The sequence below is a fragment of the Centropristis striata genome, chromosome 22, assembly GCF_030273125.1.
Source record: "Centropristis striata isolate RG_2023a ecotype Rhode Island chromosome 22, C.striata_1.0, whole genome shotgun sequence".
NCBI lineage: Eukaryota > Metazoa > Chordata > Actinopteri > Perciformes > Serranidae > Centropristis > Centropristis striata.
The window spans coordinates 21,061,831-21,086,919 of record NC_081538.1 but is presented as its reverse complement, the minus strand read 5'-3'; the positions used below and the strand labels follow the sequence as shown (position 1 = coordinate 21,086,919).

Sequence of the window (25,089 nt, the reverse complement as noted above, 5' to 3'; positions counted from 1 at the left end):
GGAGAAGGGAGGGAGGGATGTGAGGAGGAGGAGGTTTGTGGAAAGAGAGAGAGAGAGAGAGAGAGAGAGAGAGAGAGAGAGAGAGAGACAGAGAGAGAGAGAGAGAGCGGGAGCCTGGGCCCTCGGGTGCACAACAAAGGGACCTCTGTGCCAGCGCCAGGCCCAGCCGGGCTCAGAGGAGGGTGGAGGATGAAGGAGGAGAACGAAGACGAGGAGGAGGAGGAGGAGGAGGAGGGCCCACAGGAAAGGGCCCTGGCTTGGGACCCATGGCCGGCCCTTATATCCCGAAAAAACAGGCTCCACATTGACTTGGGCCTTGGCAGCCATGGAGGGAGGGCTCCATCTACTCCCCCCCGTTCTTCCTTCTCCTTCTCCACCCTCCTCCCTCCTAAACTGAGCAGGGGTCAGCATTGAATAAGCAATTATACAAGCACTGGTGGAGTTTGTCTGAGACTGCCACCCTGAACACTGAAGTATTGAGATGGAAGGAAGAAGTAACAGAGAGAGAGTGTGGGGAGAGGTGTGTGGTGACTTCTGTGGTAAAAACACAACATGGCTGGCGGCCATGACGGAGCCAGAAGAGCATGCTTACGTGTGATCGGAAGATTAGATTATAACATCACGTCATGTCAGCACCTTAAGCCGGTTATTTCAACAGAATTATATTCAAACTTTGATAGGTATTGTTTCCAAACGATAAACACCGATGACGTCCGGCAACACACTTTTTCCTTTTTCTTTTCTGCTGCTAGGGGTTTCAATCAAGACAGAGTGGCATCGAAAGTAGTGAAGGATCATGGGAGTCGTTGTCTTCACCACCACTGGCATCATTACGGTCAGCTTGTTCCACTATTGTAAGCCGCATTAACTGCAGAGGTCTACTCCTCTCCGAAACAATCGTGAAAAAACACTAACTAAAGCGTTTCATGTTAAAAATCAGTGTTTCTCCAAAGCTGTGTGGCTAACAGGGCCGCCAGCCAAGCTGCTGATCAGCTTGTTTCTCTGATAATTTGAGATCCAGACGACCAAAAACTAAACTATTTCATCTGGTTAAAATACATAGTTAAAACCAACCAAGATCTACAAAGTGTATTATAAAAATGTGGCTCAAACCCTAAAAAAAGCTTGTGGCAGACAACCAAAACACTGACATGTGCAAAGGGGATATGACCCCATTGACCAAATAGACCGTTGACCTTGAATAAAATGACTGATTTCTCCAGGTTTGAAAATGATTGGAAACATTTGGGATAATGTTAGTACATTACTCAACAAAAAATATAACATAGGTCTAGTAGTTTTTAGCATTTTATTGCGGAAAAAAGCAAATTAAATCTGGGTTATAGGCAGTAAGAAAGAAACTTTGGTATCTGTGTGGGGATGAAAACATAGCTGTTCAGGCAAACAACTGCACATAGTTTACTCAGGATATCCCCAAGCTCTGCTAAACTATGCCACACAACTGACCTTAGCTAATACAGCAACATCCACTACTTTAATGAATACTTGCTGCAGTTTAAAAAGGAAAAAAGTAATGTTGCTGTTTAAATAATATGCAATAACTAAAGTCTTTCAGTAGTATGATGATACAACTTTAACAGACCGATCTTCTACATTATGGAGATGTTCAAAGAAACTTCAGAAAAGAAAAAAAGCAGAATTTGGAATACAACTCCTCACTTATTTACACCCTCTTGATACTGCAGCTTTTGCTTCTCAGTCTGGCTATTCCCCCCGCACTGAAGGCACCAACATACTCCATTACGAAATGATGATGTTGATATTTTGATGATCAATTCATGTCTGGTTGAGCTGGGCCATGTGTCTGGACACATTTTCATCGATTCCTTCTAAAGACGGTCCAATCGTTTCCAAAGCGAAGGGGGCTGTGCCAAGATTACGGGCAGTCTCTTGTCAAAAAAAAGAAACGCACTAAAAAAAAACCAAACAGGGGCACTATACTGCGGCTTGAGAGAGGAGAAAGAGATAGAGAGGGAGATGTATCAAAAAGCTTTTTGTCCAAGCCCACCTCGCACCACCACCTCCGCAAGGTTAGCCGCTAACAGTACCAATTACTGGCTTGTTGTTGGGGAGAACAGCGCTTGGCAACAGTTGCCGCGGTGGCCGGGCCTCTGTGTAAACACTAAAATCCCTCTCCTCCTCCTCCACCTCCTCCTCCTCCTCCTTACTTTCTAGCCCCCTCCCAGAGCTCCCTGTCTCCCACTGAAGCAGAGGATGGTGACGAGAAAGAGTCAGAACGTGAATATATACATACTGTGTGTGTGTGTGTGTGTGTGTGTGTGTGTGTGTGTGTTAGTCCCTGGTCGGTCTCAACGTCCACAGTGACTTTTAATTCAGAAGCTGCTCCAGCTTTAGTTATTAATAAACACCCAGACCACTAGGCAGGCTAAGGGGACACTCTCTCACACACACAAACTCAAAGTATTTGGCACACACTCACACCCAGCGACATGACATGGACTTCTGAGAGGCTGTTATTCACCGTGCAAAGTAAGTTAAGTTTTTGGGTGAAGCAACAAGGGACATATGGTCCTCCCCTAAAGTACTGTGACAATCGCAGACGTGTCTCTAAACACATTTCGGGGCGACACACCTGTTAATAGAAACAACGCATACACACAATATCACTTGCCAAAACACCTAAAGACTAATCAGAGACAAGCTTTTATTTTTGTCTGCTTAAAGTCAGATGAAGTTTTCAGAAAAACAGCTTTCTTTTATTTATTTATTTTTTAAAAAGGACAAATTAGGTTTTTTTCCCCTCTCATGTAAATGTGAGGCCACTGTGCTACAGAAATATAAAAAAGGAATTTAGTTAACACAAAACAACAGATGCAGCGGGAGCTTTTTTTCCAGTCTAATATTAGGATTGTATGGATGTATAGCAACATGTTTCCATTAAATGTGACGCTCTAAGAATAGGCCACAGCACATAAAGCGAACATTTACAAGGGTGTCAGTCAACAATTTAATAAATTGAAAATCCATTTATCTGAATACAGAGTTCTGCCCTTCACTCCACTGCCTTTCCCTAACAGATGGTGTTGTGGGTGCTTATGTCCAATTTGATTTGAACCAAACCCTCAGCCAATTTTTACACTGGCATGAAATCTCAGCGAGCCAGATCCACACACTGGCAGTCAGAAATAGCAGCGGAGAGGGCGCGACATTGTGAAAGAACGATGAAGGGCAAAATCTGGAGCGACATTCGAGAAAGTCGCAGAAAAACTTTCCTTGTTGTTTCATTTTGCTCGGGTGCTGTAGTTTTTTTTGTTTTTTTCCTTCTCTCTCCCCTCCTCTGCATGTTGTTTTTGTGCCGAGCTGGAGAAATTAGCGATGCTATCTTAATGCGGTGTTTTTTGCGGGAGACAGAGAAACAGCCCTTTCACATACACACACATGGACACACACACACCATTTTCCCAATTGCCTCTGTGACCTCCATTATCATTAAATGGTGTTTGATAGCATCTAGACATTTGAATCCGCTGCGGACTAATTCAGCTCGGCCCCTGATAGTCGCTGCCACTGCACCTTATTAGGGACAAGCTATGGGACCAAACACAGATCCCATTTTCATTTTACTGCCTCATACTTTACAGGCTGAAGAGACCAAGTGTCAACTGTGGTACTGATAACCACCACATACTGCCCGCTAATTGCCTGGTTAACAAACATAGCCTCATGAGAGACTTTTGAATAGATAATAGAGGTTCACACGAAACAATGGGCCATGCTGTAGTTAAAACTCAATGTACTCACTGAGGAGTCTCTGAAAAGCTGCTCTGACAAGTATCCTGCCGCTGCCGTCAGGTAAAAACCTTGTATCTCCTGACTCTACAATAACAAAAACACCTTTAATATTTGAGGGTTTTTTTTTGGCTTTTTTCCATGCTCCAATAAATTTCGAGACTGTTTCCTAAGCCCAAGAGGTCTTAATCAATAGAGATGCATGATGTAATCTACAAACTAAAGCATGAAAATCACTTAAATTAGGTTTTCAGCTTTAATTTCTTGCAGATTCAAGTATAATTTACAGACTCATGAAATATTTTGTTTCATGGAAAAATCTGATTTATATCAGTGACCTGTCAATCAGCCAAAAAAAAAAAAAGCGTGACTGCAAATTCTGCTTTCCCAACCTCAGAGCGAGGAGAGGGTTAAATACTCAGGGGCGGCACTTTTAATGCACGCACATCTCTCCCTGTCAGAAGCATCCTGTTGAAGTAGGCCAAGGCATGTGTATCGGTGTGTGTGCAAGTGTGTCGTACACAGTGGCTCAGGCTGCTGTAATGGAAAATGACACTTGCAATCTGTCTCGTGGCAATAACCCCTCTTCAGTGCTCTTGTCTCCACTCCACACACACACACACACACACGCACACACACACGCACACACTCAATGTCTCTGTCACCGCAGCAGCCCCCGGGCCGTCCTTGTCACTGCACAGCTTTATTGCATCACTTTAACGTGACAACAAAAGAAGACATTGTGTATCGGGCCTGCCGTGTATAGGAGGGGAACGGACCCACGCATTAACTACGCGAGAGACAGACGGAGAGCGCACACACACACACATACACACGCACACACACACACACACACACACAGAGTGCAGCGTTTTCTCTTGTGAGTCGTGACATTTTTCGTCTGCCTGTCAAAGCAATGACAGAGAGACAGACAGAACAGCAAGACACTCCTGACACACTAATGTTGCTTTGCATGTTGGAAGCCTATTCAAACAAGGCTGAGCTGTGACTTTAACCTACCCTGCGCCTGTGTGTGCGTGCATGTGAGACTGATGGGTAAAGACTGTTATTTCTGATGCTATCATAGTTTTGGCCCTGTGTTGGCTGTTTGATTGACAGTTGGATTGGCTTAAGAGTGGCTTTGCTTCACCGGACGGCGGAGGCGGGACCCGCCTTTTCCAGTTAACGCGGACGCTGTTGACAAGCACAAACAGACGCACACACTTCTCCCTCTGTTTATGTGTCTGTTTGAGTCTTGATATCCGTCTCTGTCTCTTTTTGTCTTTCTTCTCTATGTGTGAATGTTTGTTCCATCTGTGCGTCGATCGGCCTGAGACAGAGCGTGTTGTAAAAGCCTTAAGAATAGCCCACATTGTCCTGTGTGCTGCTCAAAGATAGGGCGACAGACATGTGAGAACCATTAGACCAATGGCAACAACAGTCCAAACAGCGCTGGAATGCTCTGCTGACTAGCGTGTGTGTGTGTGTGTGTGTGTGTGCCTGACCTGTTGGAGCCTTACGAGTCACTGTGCTCCAATTATTCGCTCACGTCGACGTCTCCCCCTCTAAATCTTTTCCTACTCCCCAGTTTTCCTGGCAAGATCACACCGTTTTTAGGCGGAGAAAAAAAAGTTTGATTGGTTGATGAAATTTGCCTCGTCAATAATGGCTGATGCTGCTGGTTAGGTCACATTTAGATCACTTAGCCATCTGTGGCTAACAAATAGGAAGGGTAGAACGCCCACAAATGAAATGACAATAACAGTTGGTGAAAGAACATGATTTACTGACGGTTAATTGATAACTTTGCTCTTAAATTTCACTTTTTAATCGCATTGCAAACTGGAGGTGTGGGGTTTTACAGAAGTAGGCATTGAGGAGGTAGACAGGGGTTAACAAAAGTTGCTATTAAGTTGTAGTATGGGAAATGTAGGATTAAGTCTGGATATTACCGCTTCATTCCCTTTTTATAACTGTCTCTTGAGAGTTTCAAACTTTATAGATATGCATTTTGAACATACTAGAGTGCCACTTTAAAGAGGACGCGTTATGGTCATTTTCAGGTATTTTCTACAAGAACATTTTTACATGCTTTTATGTTCAAAAAGCACTTTTCCCCCCTCATCCTGTCTATCTGAATATACCTATATTCACAGCCCCTCCTGAAAATACCCAGTCTGCTCTGATTGGACACTTTGTCTATAATCATTGTGTTTAAAAATGTTTTTGGCAGAACCTATTTTTTGATTGATTCAAGACCTAAATGGCCTGGAGATGTTCCAGCTTGAGCTCAAAAGAACTCAAAAGTGCAGTTGTCACATTCAAATACAATTTGTTTTCAGCCTAAATTTGATTGGCTTATAGTACAGAGCAAATAAGGAATGATAAGGATGTTTATCAGCTTAATCCTGTGTTAACCTGATCAGTCATATCTTTATCAGAACAAGTTAACTGTGTTGAATCAATTACACTTTCAGTATACTAACTTTATTGATAGATATTATATGACTTCTCAGACACAGTTCTCTCAGTACTCCTAGTCTTCCTGAACATTCCTGTCTGTCTTTGACCCTCTCCTCCTCCTCCTCCTCTTCCTCCCCCCACCATTCCTCCGACAAGACACCCATGACTCTGTGAGTGGGCTAATTGTCTTAACAACGTTTGGCTCAGAAGAGACTGGAGACTACAGTTGGGTATGATAACCTTGGCCGTAACCTCGTTAGCGTAATTAAACGAACCAACAAAACGGACGAGGAGGGCGTGATCTAAACTGGGGCACAATCCAGTTCGGTTAGTGGACTAGAAACCCTGCGTTCGCCTGTGTTTTCACATAGTAAACTGATACTGGGGGGGCAGGGAGAGCTGCACAGAGGGCTCAATGTTAGAGAGTGTGTTGGGTGTGTGTGTGCTTTTGGTTAGAAGAGTGTGTCAGACAAACCGACATGACCTAACAAACAAGTGTCCAGTGTCTCAGTGTGGACGGCTCCTTGAACCAGCATCACAAGACTGTCTAGTGTGAAGCTTGCAAACAAACATGAGTTCAATTGGTGAGAGAGAGAGAAAGTGTGTTTGAGAGAGAGAGAGAGGAAGACAGACACCAAGAGGGAGAGATAAAGATAGATCAAAAATCTGCCAGAAGGAAAAGATGGATTGTGGAATGTTTCCCTTAATACTTTGCGTCTATGAATGTGTTTGTGTAAAAATGGACCCAGATACCAGCAGCACCACGTCGAAGCCCACTACCCACCATCTGACACACACACACACACACACACACACACACACACACACAGGAAACCTCACAAACTCCACCCACATCCAAAGGAGCTTTAAATAGCGCTGCTACACACCACTTACACACCGCTGATCATTTGATATTCATAGTTAATCATCATTTTACTCACAAATTTCAACAACAAGAATTCTAAATTTAAGCAAACAGAAAAGGGTTGTTGTTGAGCGTAGGAAGGGAGCTCGCGCCAAAGAAAATGGTGACGCATGCAGGCGCAGATCGTAGATGTTTCAGGTGAAAGTTTGATGGTAACACTTTGAAATAAAGCAAATAGGCACGAGGAATGTCAGAAACACAGGTGTGTGTACATTTATGTGTGTGCTGACTGCGGGTCTGGAGAAAAGAAAGGAACAAGTGAGTGTGAGCGGGTAAGGAGGGACAGAGGGAGGGAGGGTGACGGTTGAGAGGTAGAAATCATGTGTTGCCTTAGGAAGGGAGAGTTTCTCCAGCAGCAAACACAGTTACAGGGCAACGTTATACAAACAAGCTTTATTTAAGGTTTACTCCCTGAATACAGAAGCAAATCTATCATTCAGAGGGAATACTTAAAGAGGACCGATTATGATTTCCCTCATTTTCTGTTGTTTCTATACATTTTAAATGTGGCTATAGATGAAAAAACCTAAGGTTTCCGTCCATTATGATACTTAATTTCCACTTCAAATTTTTCTACTTTCTGCTCAAGGTGACTTGTGGATTTTTATTTATGGTCATCTGTTCCAGGCGCATTATAGCAGTGTTTACATACACAGTTTCAGGGAAATTGGTAATCTTGGTAGCCGATGTTGCTACATTTACCCCAATTTTGGATCACATTCCAGCTGTAACATGTTCAATTGTTGGTTTTGATGCTTTTGTGGTTTTCACTGTAAAATTGCCTCTAAACTCTAACAGTCATGCGATGCAAGTATGAACCTGAAAATGAGCATAAAAGCTCCCCTTTAAATGATGGACTCCAGTTGTCTTGGTGAGTCTATAGCAACTCTGACTGTGTATTAATGTCTGCTGTAGTATCATGTCATAGTGTCCCTTTTAAACCCTCTGACTGTGATGTTTTGGAGAGGCTACAGAAACACACACCTGGGTTACAGACGAGACTGGCGTACAGCAGCTGATTTGCTTTGTCGGTATCACAATGAGCCAAGAGGCCCTGTGTTTGTGTGTATGTACACGCAGGCATCACCCTCTTTGTGCACGCTTGCATCTGAGTGTGTGTATGGATGTTTGTGTGTGTGTGTGTGTGTTTTTGTGTGTGTGTGTAGGTGACAGCTCCAGCCCCAAACTGACTGGCATCTGGCGGTGGCAGTTGTTTTAACAGCTGAGCTGACAGCATTAATCCGAACGCACCCAAATCAAAAGGAGACAACACCTGTTCACTGCTCCTGAGCCCAGCCGAGGAAGAGACGAGGGAGGGAGGGAGGGAGAGGGGGGAGAGAGACGGAGAGCGAAGTATGAATGGAGGCAGGGAGTGAAAGAGATGGAGGGGGAGTGATTAGAAGCAGGTGGAGAGAGTGACGGGGACAAAAGGAGGTAGGAGGAGAAGGATGGAGGGAAGAGAAACAGAAGCGAGGGTAGGGCAAGGATGGAAAGCAAGGGATGAGGGGGGGAAAGAGAAAGAAGAGGGGAGGATGAGGTAGGAGAAAAAGGAGGGGGGGAAGATGAGAGCGGGCACGCTGCCAGGCAACACACACACGGCACTCTTTCCCCTGAGCGAAGCGGAAAGGGGCAGTGGGCCAACGAGGAGGGAGGGGTGAAAATAGAGGAAAGGGAGGGGAGAGGTGAATGGATGGATAGAGGGATCCCACAGGGAGAGAGGGGAAAGAAGGACGGCTGGAGCGAGGAGGGATGAGGAGGGGGGGAGGCAGACAGGCAGACAGAGAAGCGATCCATCCAGAGGAGCATCGCGGCTCAGACATGAGTGGCTGGTGATGGCCGCTCTGCTAGCCAAGCAGCAGTCAAGGAAAAAGAATGCAGCAGGAGGGAGGGGGAGGGGGAGGAGAGGGAGGCTGCTGGGGATGCTTGTCTCCCAACATCTGGCTCAAATAAGGCCGGGCTGCACTGTGGGCTCGGGGTCGCGACCCTTGGGGCTGACAACACAGACACCACCACTTCATCTGCAGGACCCACCCCTCTGACCAGCAAGCCAAGGGTTAATTAATATAGACCCTGTGGCTTCAAAGACTGACACAGTGACTGACGGAGTGAATGGATGTCTAGAGTAGACGGAGTAGCTGACTTCTTGGCAAGCTGGCTGATGCATTGTGGGAGCAGGCGTCCTCGCTAGCTGACATATTGAGAGACTGAGTAACTAGCTGACTGACTTTTTGCTCTGCGGCTGACTGAAGTGCTAAAGCTCCACAACAGTATGCACGCCACCTTGATGTCTGTACCGGAAACGGTAAGGGTGGCACCGTGGGCGGTGATTACGTGGAACGATGGCATGTGTCCATTCGCTATCCCTGATGCATCATGGGTAGCTCCTCGGTCGGGTCACACAGGCTGGTGCGTTCGTCACCACGAGTGGAGAGACACGCTGTATATGAGCGATTTTACTGCGGTGTGAGCAGACAATCTAATGAGAGCTCTGCAGTGATACACACCAATCCCACGCCTCCGCTCAGGCTGTTAAAGCCCCTTTACATCCATGTCAGGACTTCACCACATAACGTTATGAGAGTGAACATACAGGCTCACCTTACAAGACTCAATGGAGCATGGGAATAGTACAGTGTCCGGTCACTCAGTTTGTAAAGATGGCCAGCTCTAAGCTGATTTAAACAAGTGCCATACTCCTTCCTTCTATTTCTTAATGATGGTTTGAACTCTGTGGGATGTCCAGTGAGTTGACATTTTTTTGTAGCTGACTTATACTTTTCAGTGATCTTTTCTCTGAGTTGCTAGGAGTGTTCTTTTGTCTTCATGTTGCAATTGTAGCAGATGAACCAGAGACTGGACCTCCCAGACACGTGTTTTTATACTACGATCACTTGACACACATCAACTGCACTCAGGTGATCTCCATTTCACTAACTGTGACTCTGCTGCATCAACTAGCTGGAACTTTGTTGAATTAGGTCAGTTACTTTAAAGGGGGTGAATACTTATGCAATTATTTATTTTACCTTATATATTTGTAATTAATTGACATTATTTTGTAAAAATCTGTCACCACTTTCATATTAAAGAGGTTTTTTTTTTGCAAATTCTTTTTAAAAAGGCCAAATTATATTGACCATGGTTTCATGTGTAAAAGCAACAAAAGGGTGAAACATCCAAGGTGTATGAAAACTTTTGCAAGCCACTGTATATCTCATGATAATGTTTCAGCCCATATTCATGTTCACAATTTGTTTTATTGATATGTGACCAGAACAGCTTCACACAGTGCTGAGTTGCATCTCAAATTAATCTTCAGTTTCCCCAGCTTTCAGTTTCTTACTGTTGACCCCCACCCTTCAAAAAATCATATGGGGTTAGAACCCTTTAATATCCATGTCAGGCTTTAATTCCTGCGCTGGACACTGCTGACATGGGTGATGGGTGCTACAGCTCTGATGTTTGGAGCTAAGATGTTAAATTGTATTAAGCAGATTGTGCTACTTTGCACACAAGCTTACTTGGATTATACAGCGGAAAACTGGGGTGTAGCCTCCGTCACACACATACGTATATATTAACATGCAGTATGTGGCAGTTAGAGCATGGAGCTGCACACATACAGACTGAATCTGTTGCAAAAACAGCCACAGCTAATAAGCTCTAACACAGAGCTTACTTACATCTATTTAAAGTACATTATAACCTACAGGAAGCTTACATGCTGCCATAAAGGTACCATAAAATTGTAGATGTGCACTTATAGTATAAAAGCTGTTATATAGGTCACATAAACATATATAGAAAGCTAATGCATGCATACGCTGTAGACATATACATATGCATCACAATATGTAAAAAAAAAATCTCACTTTTATCTGGAGATGCCAAAAAAATTGACTTGAATATGATCATCTTGCCATGCCTGCTATCACAGTTATATCTGTTTACCCTGGCTGATTTGCTTATGTTTCACTAAGCTCTGTTTCTTCGGATGGTTTGTGCTCCCTCTGTGTATATTGATTTATGGTGGAACAAACATTAATGTATAAGATATTGTTCAGGAACGTTTTCTTTTTTGTAAAGGTCCATAAAAACCATTAGTTAAGAAGGTCAGCTGCAAAAATGTGATGTTTGTCTACAGATAGGCATATAGTTTATCAACTAGGAATAATATTTCAAATCATCTCTCAATAATGATTGAAGATTAACTTGGATTAAGATGTTTTTTCACTTGAAATGACAAACTGCTTTAAAACTCAACACAGCTAACTAAAAGCTGACTAAAGTAACCTGTCTTATAACTCTGTCCATATCTCCCTTTATTTAGACCAAATTACACAGTTCTTTCCAGGAAACTTCCTTGGAAATTATGGACCCATGAAATAAGGTGTTACCGATTTTTTTAACTGAGCTTGGAATTCAAAACTATGAAAGACGTGAGGCATAAATGTTATTAAAAGTCACTTATGAGCCACTTCCATCTATCTAATCCTTCATTTTAAGTAAACTTAGAAATGCCTCCATGCACACACACGATAACATTTGCATGTTAAAAGAAATGCCTGGAAAGCTTGCAGCAAAGTGATAGCTTTTTATATTTTGCTATGGCACAAAGTCAAGATGAAAAGTCAAGCGTTTCTTTCCATAATGCGACAGCCACCTACTCACAAAGAAACTTCTGCTATATCAGTAAACTCCTTTAGTTATCGGCTAACTTGACGATTCTTCTTCTTCTTAGGTAAAAAGGTTTGAAGGTGCAGTCGTCTGGCCTTTTGAAAACTGTATGTCTCCAAGAAGCAATTCTTTTCCACAATGTTTCACAGAGTGGTTTTGTTACTGAAGTGGCTCAATGGAAAGTTTTAAAATTTTTCAGCTGCATTACATATCCTTTTGATAAAGTAATTGAGGGACAAAAGTCGGCGCACTTTACACAAAACACATTCATCTTGCAGCCATTTGCAGCATAAAAACATTCCTCTGTCTCTCCATGGGAATGGGAGAAAAAAGACCAAGAAAGGAAAATCACAGAAACAGAAGAAAAACAACAACAGGGCGTGCAAATGAACAGAGTTTATGAGAAAGCTGAATAGATAAATCATGGATTCCACTGATTCGGTCATGGGACATGGCGCTGAATGGAAGTGAATGGGTGGATGCCAAAACACTGGGGCCTGTCTAACATTTGGGACTGTGTGACAGGAGGCCTTTATATGGGACAGTCTGACTCACACTAATACACACTTACACGCAAAGACACGCATACATATGATTCTATGACACACAGGAAATGCAAAAAAAAAAATCCTAATGCAAAGAAATACACCTGCTTCCTTACCAGGTATCAACACACACACACACACACAACTGCGCACATGCACACACTGTACTGTAGGACAGTCATATTGAGGGTAGGTCACAATAGCTAAGCTATGGAAGCCCTGGCTGATTCATGAACCTCAGGCCTTTGTCCTTAACTTAATGCCACGCCGGGAGGCCAATAACACACACAGACACACACACACACACCATCAGGAAAACCACAGGACCCTCTCTCCTCTCTCTAAGCCCCTTTATGCTCATGTATTGGACAAAAGCTGGGGCACTGCTTTTCCCCAAAAACACACACACACACACACACACACACATACACACACACACACACACACACACACACACTATTCATCTCCTTAATATCGCTCATCTGGACTGGGAAGAATAGTAGAAAGGAGTTTCATCCCCACTGATTGTCTCGCGCAAGGCTGGAGAGAGAATGCCACGTTGAAAAGCAGACGCAAAACAATTCAATAAGAAAAGTGACTTGAATGCGCCTTTCATCGAGCCAACAATAGCCGGCCCCACAATAGGCCTCAGGTTCACCCCATGACGTTGCCTGTTTCTCATGCCACAAAAGGGAAAAGAAAAAAAAGAAGCCAGAATTGACTCGATTTGAATTGTGAGCAATGTCCGTGATGATTTTTCCTCCGTCTTCAACAAACGCAGTGAAGTTAACTGACACAATGACACTTAGATAACTGGAAAGAATGATAGATAAAAAAGGAACTGGTTTTCTTAGGTAACGTGAGGTAAGTTTTATTGGTGGAAAAGGATTTTTTCTTTTTTTAATGTGGGGATCTTTCTGAGTAAAGAATGAATTGAAGGTTTTCTTTTTCTCTGCCAGGTCATGGAACACGAGGTGCAGCATAAAAAAACAACACACAGAGTTCAAATCGCCTTCGTAAGAGGTTCAAGGCAGAGTTAGTGTCATATGCGTGATGTCAACTTCTCTTGAGCGAATGCTGACTGTGTATTAGAGCCCTTTAATTGGCAAAAAGGAGGACAAAATCTTGCTTTTCTCTGGCTCTTCTGAACTTTTTCTTTAGCTTGTAGTGAATTTAAAAAAACGAAGAAAAAAAAGAACCCTCTCTTTCAACCTCCCCCTCTGCTTCGTTTCATTCTCCTTCCTTTTCCCAGCGCGAGAAGAATGATCGCGACAAACAATGGCTGTGAAAGTCCTGCTGCACTTCATGTTAATTTATACAACTAACTAATTACCGACAAAGGGTGGAAATCACATAAAGACGTCCCCGCTGCTCCCACGCTAGGGCTGTGAACCTGCTGCTGTATGTGTGCTGCGGTCCACAAGTTCCCCTTAGGGATCTGTGCCGAAAAGTCACAGGTCCATGTGATGACTTGCATGGGTTGTATATGCTATTGTTGATGTTTATAGTGTGTGTGCAAGTGTTTGACATAACCCCCCAGATAGCAGAGCGGTGGAAGGATTAAGTAAAGTGAAGGAGGGGGAGGACTGATGGACGGATGAACCAGAGACTGCCTCGATCCTTCCACTTCTTCGGCTCTTTTTTCTTCTCTCTTTCTTTCTCTCTCTCCTTCTTCTTGGCAGAATGTATCCGCCCTTCCCATTGTCACCCATTGGAGTGTACGGAGGCGTGAGGGAGCTCCGGCCACTGTGTGCTTGTGTGGCACAATGGCCTCGCCTAAGTGCTGTCCTATAAAATGCCTCAGTGCTCTCTAAAAGCAAGCCCTGGGTTCCCTCCCTGCCTTGAAAATAGATGAAGTGCTGTGCGTGCATGTGTGAGCATGTGCCTCTGTGTGTGTGTGTGTGTGTGTGTGTGTGTGTGTTTGTGTTGTGTGACATCTGTCATTGAGTTGGCGTTTTCAGTATGGAAACCAGTGCCTTGGAGCAGCGAGTACGCTCAGCCATAAAAACACCATTCTGGCTGACCTCAAGGTTGCCGGTGCGGCTATAAACCTGCACAACGCGCACAAGTGTGTGCGTGTGAGGCTGTGTGTGCATGAGTGTGTCTCTTGTGTCCCTGCACGTGTGTTCAGGTCAAGGCCGCACAGTATAGAGGCCGGGGTCTGACCCCAAAGCCACACTATGGCTCAGTAAAACAACAATATGGCCATTTGTTAACCCTGATGATGTCACCACCAGGAGACATGTAACTCCCAATCACACTAAAAATGTTTATTTTTCATTTTAACTATGATCATTTTGTGAAACTGGATGTCAGTTTACAACAAAGCAGGCAATTTGAATGTATTCTTTTTATGGGAAGGACAGCATCATTGTTAACACTTAAAGAAGTTTAATTCTGCTCTCATCACTTAAGAAAAACTGAGGTGTCATTCATACCGTTTAAAATTGCTGTTGAATCAATACAACTTTCTATCACAGGTTTTGTTCACAGGAAGTGAAGTGTAGTGACACTGAGAGTTCAGGAAACTGAGGAACACTGAATTGGCTGCTGTACTTATGTAGCAAAGAACTAAATTAAAAAATATCAAATTTAGAGGTGTTTTCTTTTCATTTTAGAATCCTAAAATTTCCATTGCAGCTGGCCACTCTGCAAGTTAAGTGATGGACAGCGTAATGAATAATGGACTTCAATTACATGTATTTTGCAATTGAATTATGCATTCCTGTTCAATGTAACTAGTGAACCCCGACACTGGTGACAGATGACTTGCATCATTTAGTCATGTATAGCTGAAAAGATGTAGTTGAGGACCCGTGTTTACTCCTATTCACAGCAGAGGTTACACACACACCAATAAAAGAGAAAACATAGAAAGTCCTGGAGGCCATGGTGCCCCAGTGACGGGTAGCAGAGGGTCAACAGAAGGGTCCAGAGATGGAGCTCAGCTGGCACTCACTGTGAGCCACTTGCAGTAGGAGAGGAGAGGAGAGGAGAGGAGAGGAGAGGAGAGGAGAGGAGAGGAGAGGAGAGGAGAGGAGAGGAGAGGAGAGGAGAGCAGAGGAGAGGAGAGGAATGAGGCTGAGTGTCTGTGAAAGTCCAGGGCAGTGGAGGCACCACTCCAGGGGCTGAGTGGAACATCTGTGCCCCATTTAGTGATGTTTCCCCTCCTTTTAATTCGCCTCGTTCTTCTTTTCTTTAATTTTGGAGTTTATAATATCTATCCTTTCATCCATCCATCCATCCATCCATCCATCCATCATCCATCCATCCATCCATCCATCCATCCATCCCCACTGCTGGGCTAATAGATTATCACCAGGCCTTGTACTGTGTCACACGGGTTGCATGGCGTTAAATGGTGAGTCCAAGGGAACTGTGCGGGTGTGTGTGCGTGTGTGTTTGGCTGTACAGGTGTGTATGTGTTGCAATATTTCTTGGGTTTTAGCACCGGCTCCCCTCTCGACCCCTTGCCTCCTGCGACGTTCTGCACTCTGCTCTCATTATTCCACGTAATGACACACACACACACTCCAGCACGAGCCGCTGCTCGCCCAGCGGCCTCTCGTCTCCAGTCCAGACAAACACACGCAGAAACACACACACACACACACACACACACTCACACAAGGCAGTGTCAAGGCATTCTTATCTTTGCTCTTCCTCCCTGTCGCTCCTGAAGAATTTATTGAAGACGGTGTTGGTGGATAGCAGTTTGTGTGGGTGTGTGTGTGTCTGCACATACATGTACCGGTGTGTGTGAGAGTGTGTATCTTCAGGGTAGCAGGTGGCCGGTGGTGCAAGACAGGAGATGAATGGAGAGAGCAGGGGAGCGGTGGAGCATGGTTGGGCCAGGCCATGGGGGACAACATCGCTAGTCATTTATTAGAGGCACACACACACACACACACACACACACCTTGCATGCATGCAGCCAAATGCAATCCTTTCCATAACACACATACGTGCATTGTCACAAATACATATGCAAATACACATACACAACATGTTCCCAGAGGCTTAACAGCACACACAAACACACACGCTGACCTAGTATCTACCACTCTCCATTCATCTAGCCTAAGTAGAGCAACACTAGCCACAGACACAGAACTATATCTTTCAAACTTAAGCCATACTGTGTGTGTGTGTGTGTGTGTGTGTGTGTGTGGGTAAAGTCTAGCTCAGGGCTTGCCTTCAAAAAGTCAAGCTTCTCATTCTGTTTCGAGATGTTTATCGTTTTCTGACCCATTTTGTGTCTTTGGCCCCTTGTTCACATCCCTCCTAGTGTTAACGCTCCTACACTCTAAATGTGTGTGTGTCATTGATCCAGCTGGAAGCAGTGTGTGAGCATGTGAGTGTGTGTGTCTAAGAGAGAGAGAGAGAGAGAGCAGTAATATTCCAGGCCTTTCATAATGATTAAAGCCTTCATTAAATTTTCATCCCAACCTGCTGTTTGCTGCTAATGGCCTTTGTGAGCCACACAGCCAAACAATAGCTAGCCGGGCACAGAAAAGGGATTTCTATCTCGCGTTCAATACTGCCCCTCGTCGTTTCTCTACCCCCCCCCCCCCCCCCCCCCCCCCCCTCCATTTCCCTCTGCCTCTCTTCATCTTTTCTCAGCATCCCTTTTCTTCCTTTACTCTCTTTTCTTTCTTCCTTTCTCTCTTGCTTGGCTAGGTTTTTGTGTGTGTGTATGTGTGTGCTGGGTCTGGAGGCGCTGGGGCCTTTTGTTAGCGCGTTTCATTTAAACGTAGGGCAGATAATGCTCCGGGTTGGTTTGGATGCCGCACCACCATGGCACTCCGCTAATGGGGTCTGTGAAGACACTGCTCTTTCTCTCCTTCGCTCTTCTCTTCCTCCTTCTGTCTTTACATCTCCCCTCACTCTGCCCCCTCCCTCTCTCTCACTCTTTCTGCGCTGCCTGACTCATAAAGATCCATTATTGTTGTTTTTTTTCCTGTGCAGCCGGTTCATGAGGTCCAGTGAAGCAGCGAACAACCCAAAACACACCTCAATTACAGCTCAGCTCGACAAACAGCCCAGTTTTTTTCTTCCCTTTTTTTTTTTTTTGTAAAATGTGCCACAACAGGCCTCTCTATTGACAGGAATAAAAACAACCAGACGGCGAGAGCTGACCAGCAGCCTCGACCGCTTTGAAAACCTAACAGAAAAGCCTGGAAAATAAGGTTAGCACATCGCAGCTTGAAATGAAAGCCTGTTGATGTACTGTCGGAACACACACCAACACATAAACACCTACACTTAAAAGACAAATACACACTGTACTGCTGCAGTGTTCTTTCACCTTTTTGGGCATGGTGTCATACGGGCTGCATACAGTTCAGCAATGTTTGAATAGAAATCTCAGCGCACAGCAGTGCTGGATTTAGAAGCTGAGGGGGAAGTATGGAAGTTTATAAGAAGATCTAGTGGTTGTTATAGCATGCAGCTGCCACAGAGGTCTTGGCTGCATTGTGGATTGGGTCCAGTTATCCTCGGGTCTGTTTGGCTCAGATCCACTTTGAAAAAAAAAACTATTAATGCAAACTGGGTTTCAGTAGGTTCTGAGTGGGTTCAACATTTTGGACCAATGAAAACTTCTGATCTGTCTTGCTTAAAGGGAGAGTTTGGAGTTTTTTTTAAGTGATGCTGAGGTACTTCTCCAGTCAGTGTATTACCTACAGTAGTTGGCACAGTTCCAGTTGTGAAAAGCAGGAAGCTGTACCTGCACAGAGGCTAAGCAAGGAACTGCTGTGGACAGGGCAGCAGCAAAATGTATTTAAGACACCTAAAAAAAAACAGTTTAAGTATATTCTAATATTTTGAGAATATTTGTGGTGCCTTCTGACAGCCCTTTTCTGATGGGGAACTAAGATGGTTACATCCACCAATACTCTCTTAAAACTCCCAGAATCTGTTGGAAAAAACACACAGTAATTTTAACTTACACAACACTATAGATAAGTACCTCATACAACCACACAAAAAAAATCTGAACTATCCCTTTAAGTGATAGGTGGTGAATCCCTTCCAGCTTCAGGTACCTGTTTTGAAACTCTCACGGACCTCCCTGTGTCGCACACCAAATGAATCTCCACCAATTAAGCGCAGTGTTATTTATATTATCCCATCAGATGGACACCTGTTGATAATCTCCTTATCACATTATCACTATCACATGCGTTTCATAGTGACTTAAGCCCCCATTTATCTACCCAATGAGAAATTAGAGCTGGCCACAGGCTAATTTTAGCTCTTGACTACAACTGTTAGCCCAAGGCTAAATTAGCCCTGGGGAAAAATCTGGTTTAGTGTCTTCAATAGTGTGTGAAATTTTTTATCTGAGGGCTGAGAGAGAGTTATCCCACAGGTTACAAAGGCAGGAGAGGTAATAAGATGCATTTAACCCTCACTGATCATTTAGCAGAAAGATAATGTCCCTCCTTTGAAATTTAAGCTGGGAAACATTTGGAGAGTTAACGAGTTTCGTTATGGAGTCAGGCTTTTCACACACTCTAGCAAACACTACACACACATGAACACACACACACGCACACATCTTATTTGTCAGGCTGTGATAGATATGCAAAGCATGGTGGACAATAGGCCCAAACAGCTGATGCTGTCTGTCCGTGTGCTGGAAAAACAAAGGCTCGCCTCTCATCTGAATGTGTGTGGGTTCATAACAGAGGGAGAGAGAGGGAGTGATAGAGAAGAAAACAAGACAGAAAGAAAGAAAAGAAGAAGAAGAGAGAAAGGACAACAGAGTGTGATAAAAAGAGTGGCGGGGAGCCAGAGAGATGGCAGGGAGTGGCAGATCACACATCTGGCTGCACAAGTGTCCCCTTTCATCACTGACCTTCTGGTTCGTTCTTGATCAGCTCCTCCATCTTGCGTTGTTTCAGTGTGTCCACCACGTCTGCCAGGCTGCCCTTGCGTCTCTCCGGGGTCCCCAGGGTACCCGTGGCTGAGCCTCCGTCGCTGCAGGGCCGCCCTCCGCCTCCGCCATCCTCTTTGCCTGGTGAGGTAGCATTGTGCTGGGGGTAAGGACTCAGTGAGCTCCCCTTAGTGCCGTCATGTTCCTGGAAGGGAAAGAGGAGAAAAAGATAAATTGTTAAGATTCAAAACTTTAAGACATAAATAAACAAACTGTGGGGGAAAAAAGGAGAAGGGGGTGGAGGAGGAGCTGGCATACACCCTTCATTATCTCTATCCTCCTCTCCTTCTATTGCTCCCTTTATTCTCTCCATCTCCCCTTATCATAGCTCAATGCAACCAACTGTCATCCCTGGCCAGTTTTCTCAAGTTAGGGCACACTACTTCTTCTTCTTCTTCTTCTTCTTCTTCTTCTTCTTCTTCTTCTTCTTCTTCTTCTTCTCTCCCTCTCACATCCTTGGGAATCTGCATTTGACTGACTTGGAGGTACTTGACAGAACAAGCACATGAAACAACAGCAAAAGACTCCGCACAGTCTTCGAGTCACGCTGACTCTTCATTACAAAGCATTCGACGGCTCGGCTTTGAAGGACGTCCAACGCTACTGTACCATATCCCAAGCCCAAGTTTAAGCGCTACTGCGCTACTTTTGTCCTACGATTCGTGACAATTAATGCTGAGGATGCAACTCCATCAAACAGGAAAATCACAAAAAATAGATCCCTTTTTCAACAAAACAAAGATTTGGAGAGGTGTCAAATAATTTCCATAAATTCATGAAAGGACTGACAAAACAACAATCAGCAAGACAGATACAAAATATAATATATACAGCTCAGAGTAAAGCTCTGTGCCTTTTGCCAAGCTGTCGTGATGAATAATTATCCCACTGGCTTGTGTCTAAATTTGTACATTTTTCGACAAGTTAAGTGACCTTACGAAATCCTCATACTCTTAAATTTGAAAATAAACTTACACAAAAATAATTCCTAAATTCCTAATTTTGAAAACCATATACTGAAGAATATATATATATATTGTCAATAAAAGCCCACCTCAAGTAAAAAATGTGTGCTTATTGTTCGCCTGAACATTGTAGCCTTACTCTGCAGAATTATTTTTGTCACATTACGATTGATTACACGTTTATCTGCTCTAGATTTCTTTAAGGCCTGTACGTACAAGTAGGATATAAAGGCTGCAACGGACTTCATCTATTTTGATTTTTCACAAGCAAAAGTTGTGGGTATTACCTGGTACTTTTTTTAATACCTGCTTGGTCAAGGTTCCACGCAGACAGAGTGGATACTAGAATGTGGAGTTAAAGCTCTGCAGTAGAAGTGTGACACAAACCCACCATTTCTAAATATCCAAGCTGCTATAAATAGTGTCAAGAGTGATGAGTGATTACTTTCTTTGGTTGACGATGAAAGGATTCAGCGAATGTCGTGTTGATGATAACGTCATGGCATTTTAATGTGCTGATGCTAAAACGATCAGTTAAGAATGTGGTACCAAAATGAGTTAGATGGAGTCAGTGACATCACTTAAAAGCTCCAGTACACATACACTGAAAATTGAAAACTCTCAGTAAAGTAGAAAAAATCCCTATCTAGTTGTTTTAAACTTAATGATAGGATGATTGTATTTTCATTTGAAGAATGTATTTCTTTGTTATAAACTACACCAGGCACCAACTTGTTTTGGTTATTATAATCTATTTAATGATAAGGTTAATAAAGTTGGATTCGTAAACAGTAAGAAACAAACAGCAGCTGACTGGTAAGCAACTTCTACCACCTTAATCTTTGACCTAATAAAACCTGTGTTTGTTTGGACAGCCTGCATGATAGACTTAATGCCGGCTAAGCCCAATTAACAGTGACACTGAGAAGGAGGATGGCGTGTGTCTCACACACACACACACACACACACACACACACACACAGGCAAGTGTACGTACAGTATACATGCTCTAAATACATTAACAGTATCCTCCCACACGCTTGCACAGGTGTGTTAAGATGTGTGTTGTGCTCTTTAATTACAGAAACAAGTAAGTCAGTCTGTCAGCTCAGCTCCTTGTAGACGGCAGGGTCAACGGTCCACGGGGTTAATCTTTGGCTAATCTCACTACAATATGGAGCACGCCACCTGGGACAGTGACACACATAAACTGCTGCTCATCTGTGTGGTGCACGGTGCTGCATTCCAGCTGTATTAATCACATTACAGTGTATTACGGCGGAGATAGTTTTTTAATCATTAACTCGGAGGCTGCTGGTGGAAGTGGAACTTAATACTCAGATCACAGTCCACAATGAAGTCATCTAGACCCCAGTTGACCACAAACTCTATTCTATATTATTATAAAAGCATCTATTTGAGCAGAAGAGGGGGAAAAAAAGCTGCTCAAGATGAAGTTTCAAGTCTATTGAGAGAATAAAGCCAGGCAGAGGCTTTCAATATTGACGACGCTTTCATTGTCAGTGGCCAAACACTGTATGAGAGGTACAGCAGACCATTATCACTTGCAGTTTTCTACACTTCACTGACTCTCTCTCTGTGTTTCCACACTCTGAATAAGTCAGCACGCTCAATAATTCACTAATTCTCTCCCCGACGTGCTTGCACATGCATTGTAACGGAGGGACAGAGTGTGACAGCGATGATATGGCTGTAACTGTCGTATATATATGATGCGCTGATGAGGCTTCAACCAGTCGAGGCTCCTAACACTTTGGCTGAGGGCTGTGCCGCGTTGAGAGTCTTGTGATCCTAAAGCGCTGAAAGACTTTACTCTTCTTCGCTCACCACCTGACCAAATGACGGCTCGACCTGCTCCTGTCTTTCTTCTTCGCTACGTTTCTTCCTCCTGTTCTCCAGATTAGGGAAATTCAGACTTCAAATGAGCGGCTCTGTGATTTTGAGTTGCATCAGCGCCGGCACGACATGCAAATGTAACGAGACAGAGGGAGAGAAGGAGTGTAAGTGGGTAGAAGTCAAAGAAAGAAAGAAAGAAAGAAAGAAAGAGCGAAAGGCGAAGGAGAGGAAGAGAGAGAAGCGATGTTATTAGAGGAAATGAGAGAGAGAGAGAGAGAGAGAGAGAGAGAGAGAGAGAGAGAGAGAGAGAGAGAGAGAGGAAGGCAGGCATCTTGAAGGCAGCGGTCACACCTGTCACATCCCATTTATCTAATCCAGCGCCTACTTAAAACAGCCGCACTCTTTCTTTCGAGAAAGATGTCGCGCAAACAAAACAAACAGAACAAGAATATGGGAGGGAGATGGAGGGAGGAGGTGGGGGGTGTAGTTGGGGGGTGAAGGGGTTGTCTTCGCTCTGTCGAAAAATCTGCCAGGGAGATGTCATCTCACTGCGTCCAACAATGAAGGTCATTTCCCAATCAAGAGGAATTAGCAGGGAGCCCAGGCTTCTTCAAAGATCTGGTAAATTAGGGCCTGTGACATTATTTATGTGTGAAGTCAAACAGACAGCCTTATCCCGGAGGCAACTTAAATGGCTTATGATTTTTTTTTTCTTCCCCCCATCAACCTCCCAGCATATAATCCGTGTGCCCTGCTGACATTCTTACCCTGGCGATTTGTCCAAGACAGAGGGATCAAAAGGACAAGACACATCCTCTTTTGTAAACGGGTGTCGCTCAGTGCGCAGCGACATGCTCCTGCAGTAACACGGGCTGCAAAAACTTTTCTCATCAACATGCATTTATTCCGAAAGAGAAATTCTGGAGACTGTAAACGTTCATGCCCTCCTCTCAGTGCATGCGTGTGAACAGGTTTTTGCCATTTCTGTGCATATATGTGTGACACTGTGAGTGCACATAGCCTGTAGGTGTGTGTGTGTTAATGTGCGAGTGCCGGCATATATGTATTTATGTGCACTGGATGTGGCAGGCTGGCAGTGTGGGCGGTTCTGCCTTTAGTTTGCAGATGTCAATTCTCTTCCAAAATGACTGGAACAAAGTAAAAATTGCGCCTCACTCTCTTTATCCTTTTACTGCCTCTGCAATGGAACCGAATTAAACAACTTTTGTCTTCTTAAGCTCATCTGTGAGGGGTGGTTGGTTTAAAAACACGTAACTCTTGCCAGAAAAAGAGGAAAAAAATGTATTTTTTTCCTACAGCCAGCACAGATGCCGCTGTTCATGTTCTTTTTTTTCCTCTTCTCCCCTTCCTCCTTCTCTGTTGCCCGACAGAAGAAACTCTTTCTTTCTCTCTCTCCCTCTATCTCTCCCGTAGCCTGACATGTCTTGGGCTGTGCAAGGTGTATGTGTGAAAAACAATATTTGATGCTTGGCGCGTCGTTGTGGATCAAGGCATGGACAATGTGGCAGTAGGAAGAAACTGGAAACAGCTGCTCAACTTAAAATACTCACACACACAAATACACACCAAGAGAATGTCACTGATCACTCCTGCAGGGGGGTAAGGACTTAGCTCTTCTGCCAGGGCTGCCAATCTACACGACATACACTTTACACACCTCCGATACACTGCCAAACACACACACACACACACACACACACACACACATGCAGCAAATCCCTTTACATGCCATGGCTAAACACAGACACTGTCAGTTTTGACTTGGAGGTCCCTCAGGCTGGGACAAGCATTACTTTTATCCTCCTGTTCCAACAATATGGTGGAGCTTTTCCATGGAAACCCTTAAATTAAAAAAAATTAAAAAGCCATTGACTAATTTAACTGTCCTAACTCTAATTGTTTATTTAAACTTATTGTCTAATAATGACACAGTTGCCCTTTCCTTATCTGAAAACATGCAGCTGTATTTTCTGTATTTTAAATAGCAGTTTGGCTAAAATGCACGCCAGTATATTTTACCACGACCCCTCGCTGTTGACAGGCAAGCGTGTGTTGATTCATTAGTGCATCACTGGCATGAGAAATTAAGTGTGACCACTGTGTCTCAAGACTGCTCAATGACTGTGTTAAATCTGTCAAATTCACATGCACACACACACACACACACACACACACACACACACACACACACACACACACACACAATCACACATACAAATTACACAAAAAGAGGGAAAGAGAGGGCTCGTGGAGGAAAATGAATAAGAAATAATGCCTGATGAAATATCTTTATAGTTTTCTATCGTGGTAGCGTGCATCTCGCCTGTTAATGAAATAATTAGTGTTTGTCCATCAACACATTTATGAGAGAAGATGCTTTGCCTCTGCCTGATGTGAAAACATTTTTTTCTTAAGGATTTGCAAAACACAAACATAAAAGACCTAAAAGAAAGCAAGCAAGAAGGAGAGGTATTAAAGATCTGCACTGGCACTGCAGTTTTTAAAGGCACCCTGTTATAATAATTCACACTTTTAGATATAAAGAGAATAAAGTTAAACATTCATCCTTTGCTAACTCTGCTGCTGCATCATAACTGGTTTCTGTGTTGATTGGTTGACCTCACCGCTAAAATCCTTCCCATCAGGCATTTGAACTGAGCTGCTCTCAGCCAATCAGGGTCCACCAGCGCAGTGAGAACTTCACATTCAATACCCTTTTAGCTAAACTACATTCATTTGCAAACCATTATGAAAAGCACTATTCTCATCTCCAGCCAGGGTTTGTACGAAAACAAAATTTGAAAAAAAGTGAATAATGTGGCACCTTTCAGCTTTTTAAAACGAGTGTGAGTGCTGGTTTTTATTCTGTGTGTGTGTGTGTGTGTGTGTGTGTGTGTGTGTGTGTGTGCAGCTGCAGCAGGCAGG

The 25,089-nt window shown here is 43.8% G+C and overlaps 1 protein-coding gene across 7 annotated transcripts in view; it reads right to left on the bottom strand.

Annotated features, from left to right (window-relative positions):
• sox5 (SRY-box transcription factor 5) overlaps positions 1-25,089 on the bottom strand; it is a 93,140-nt gene that overhangs the window by 52,684 nt on the left and 15,367 nt on the right. For all 7 annotated transcript variants that reach the window (XM_059325540.1, XM_059325541.1, XM_059325544.1 and 4 more), the window contains exon 3: positions 19,244-19,466. In XM_059325540.1, the coding sequence (XP_059181523.1) occupies positions 19,244-19,466 (223 nt within the window). The remainder of the gene's footprint in view (positions 1-19,243; positions 19,467-25,089) is intronic.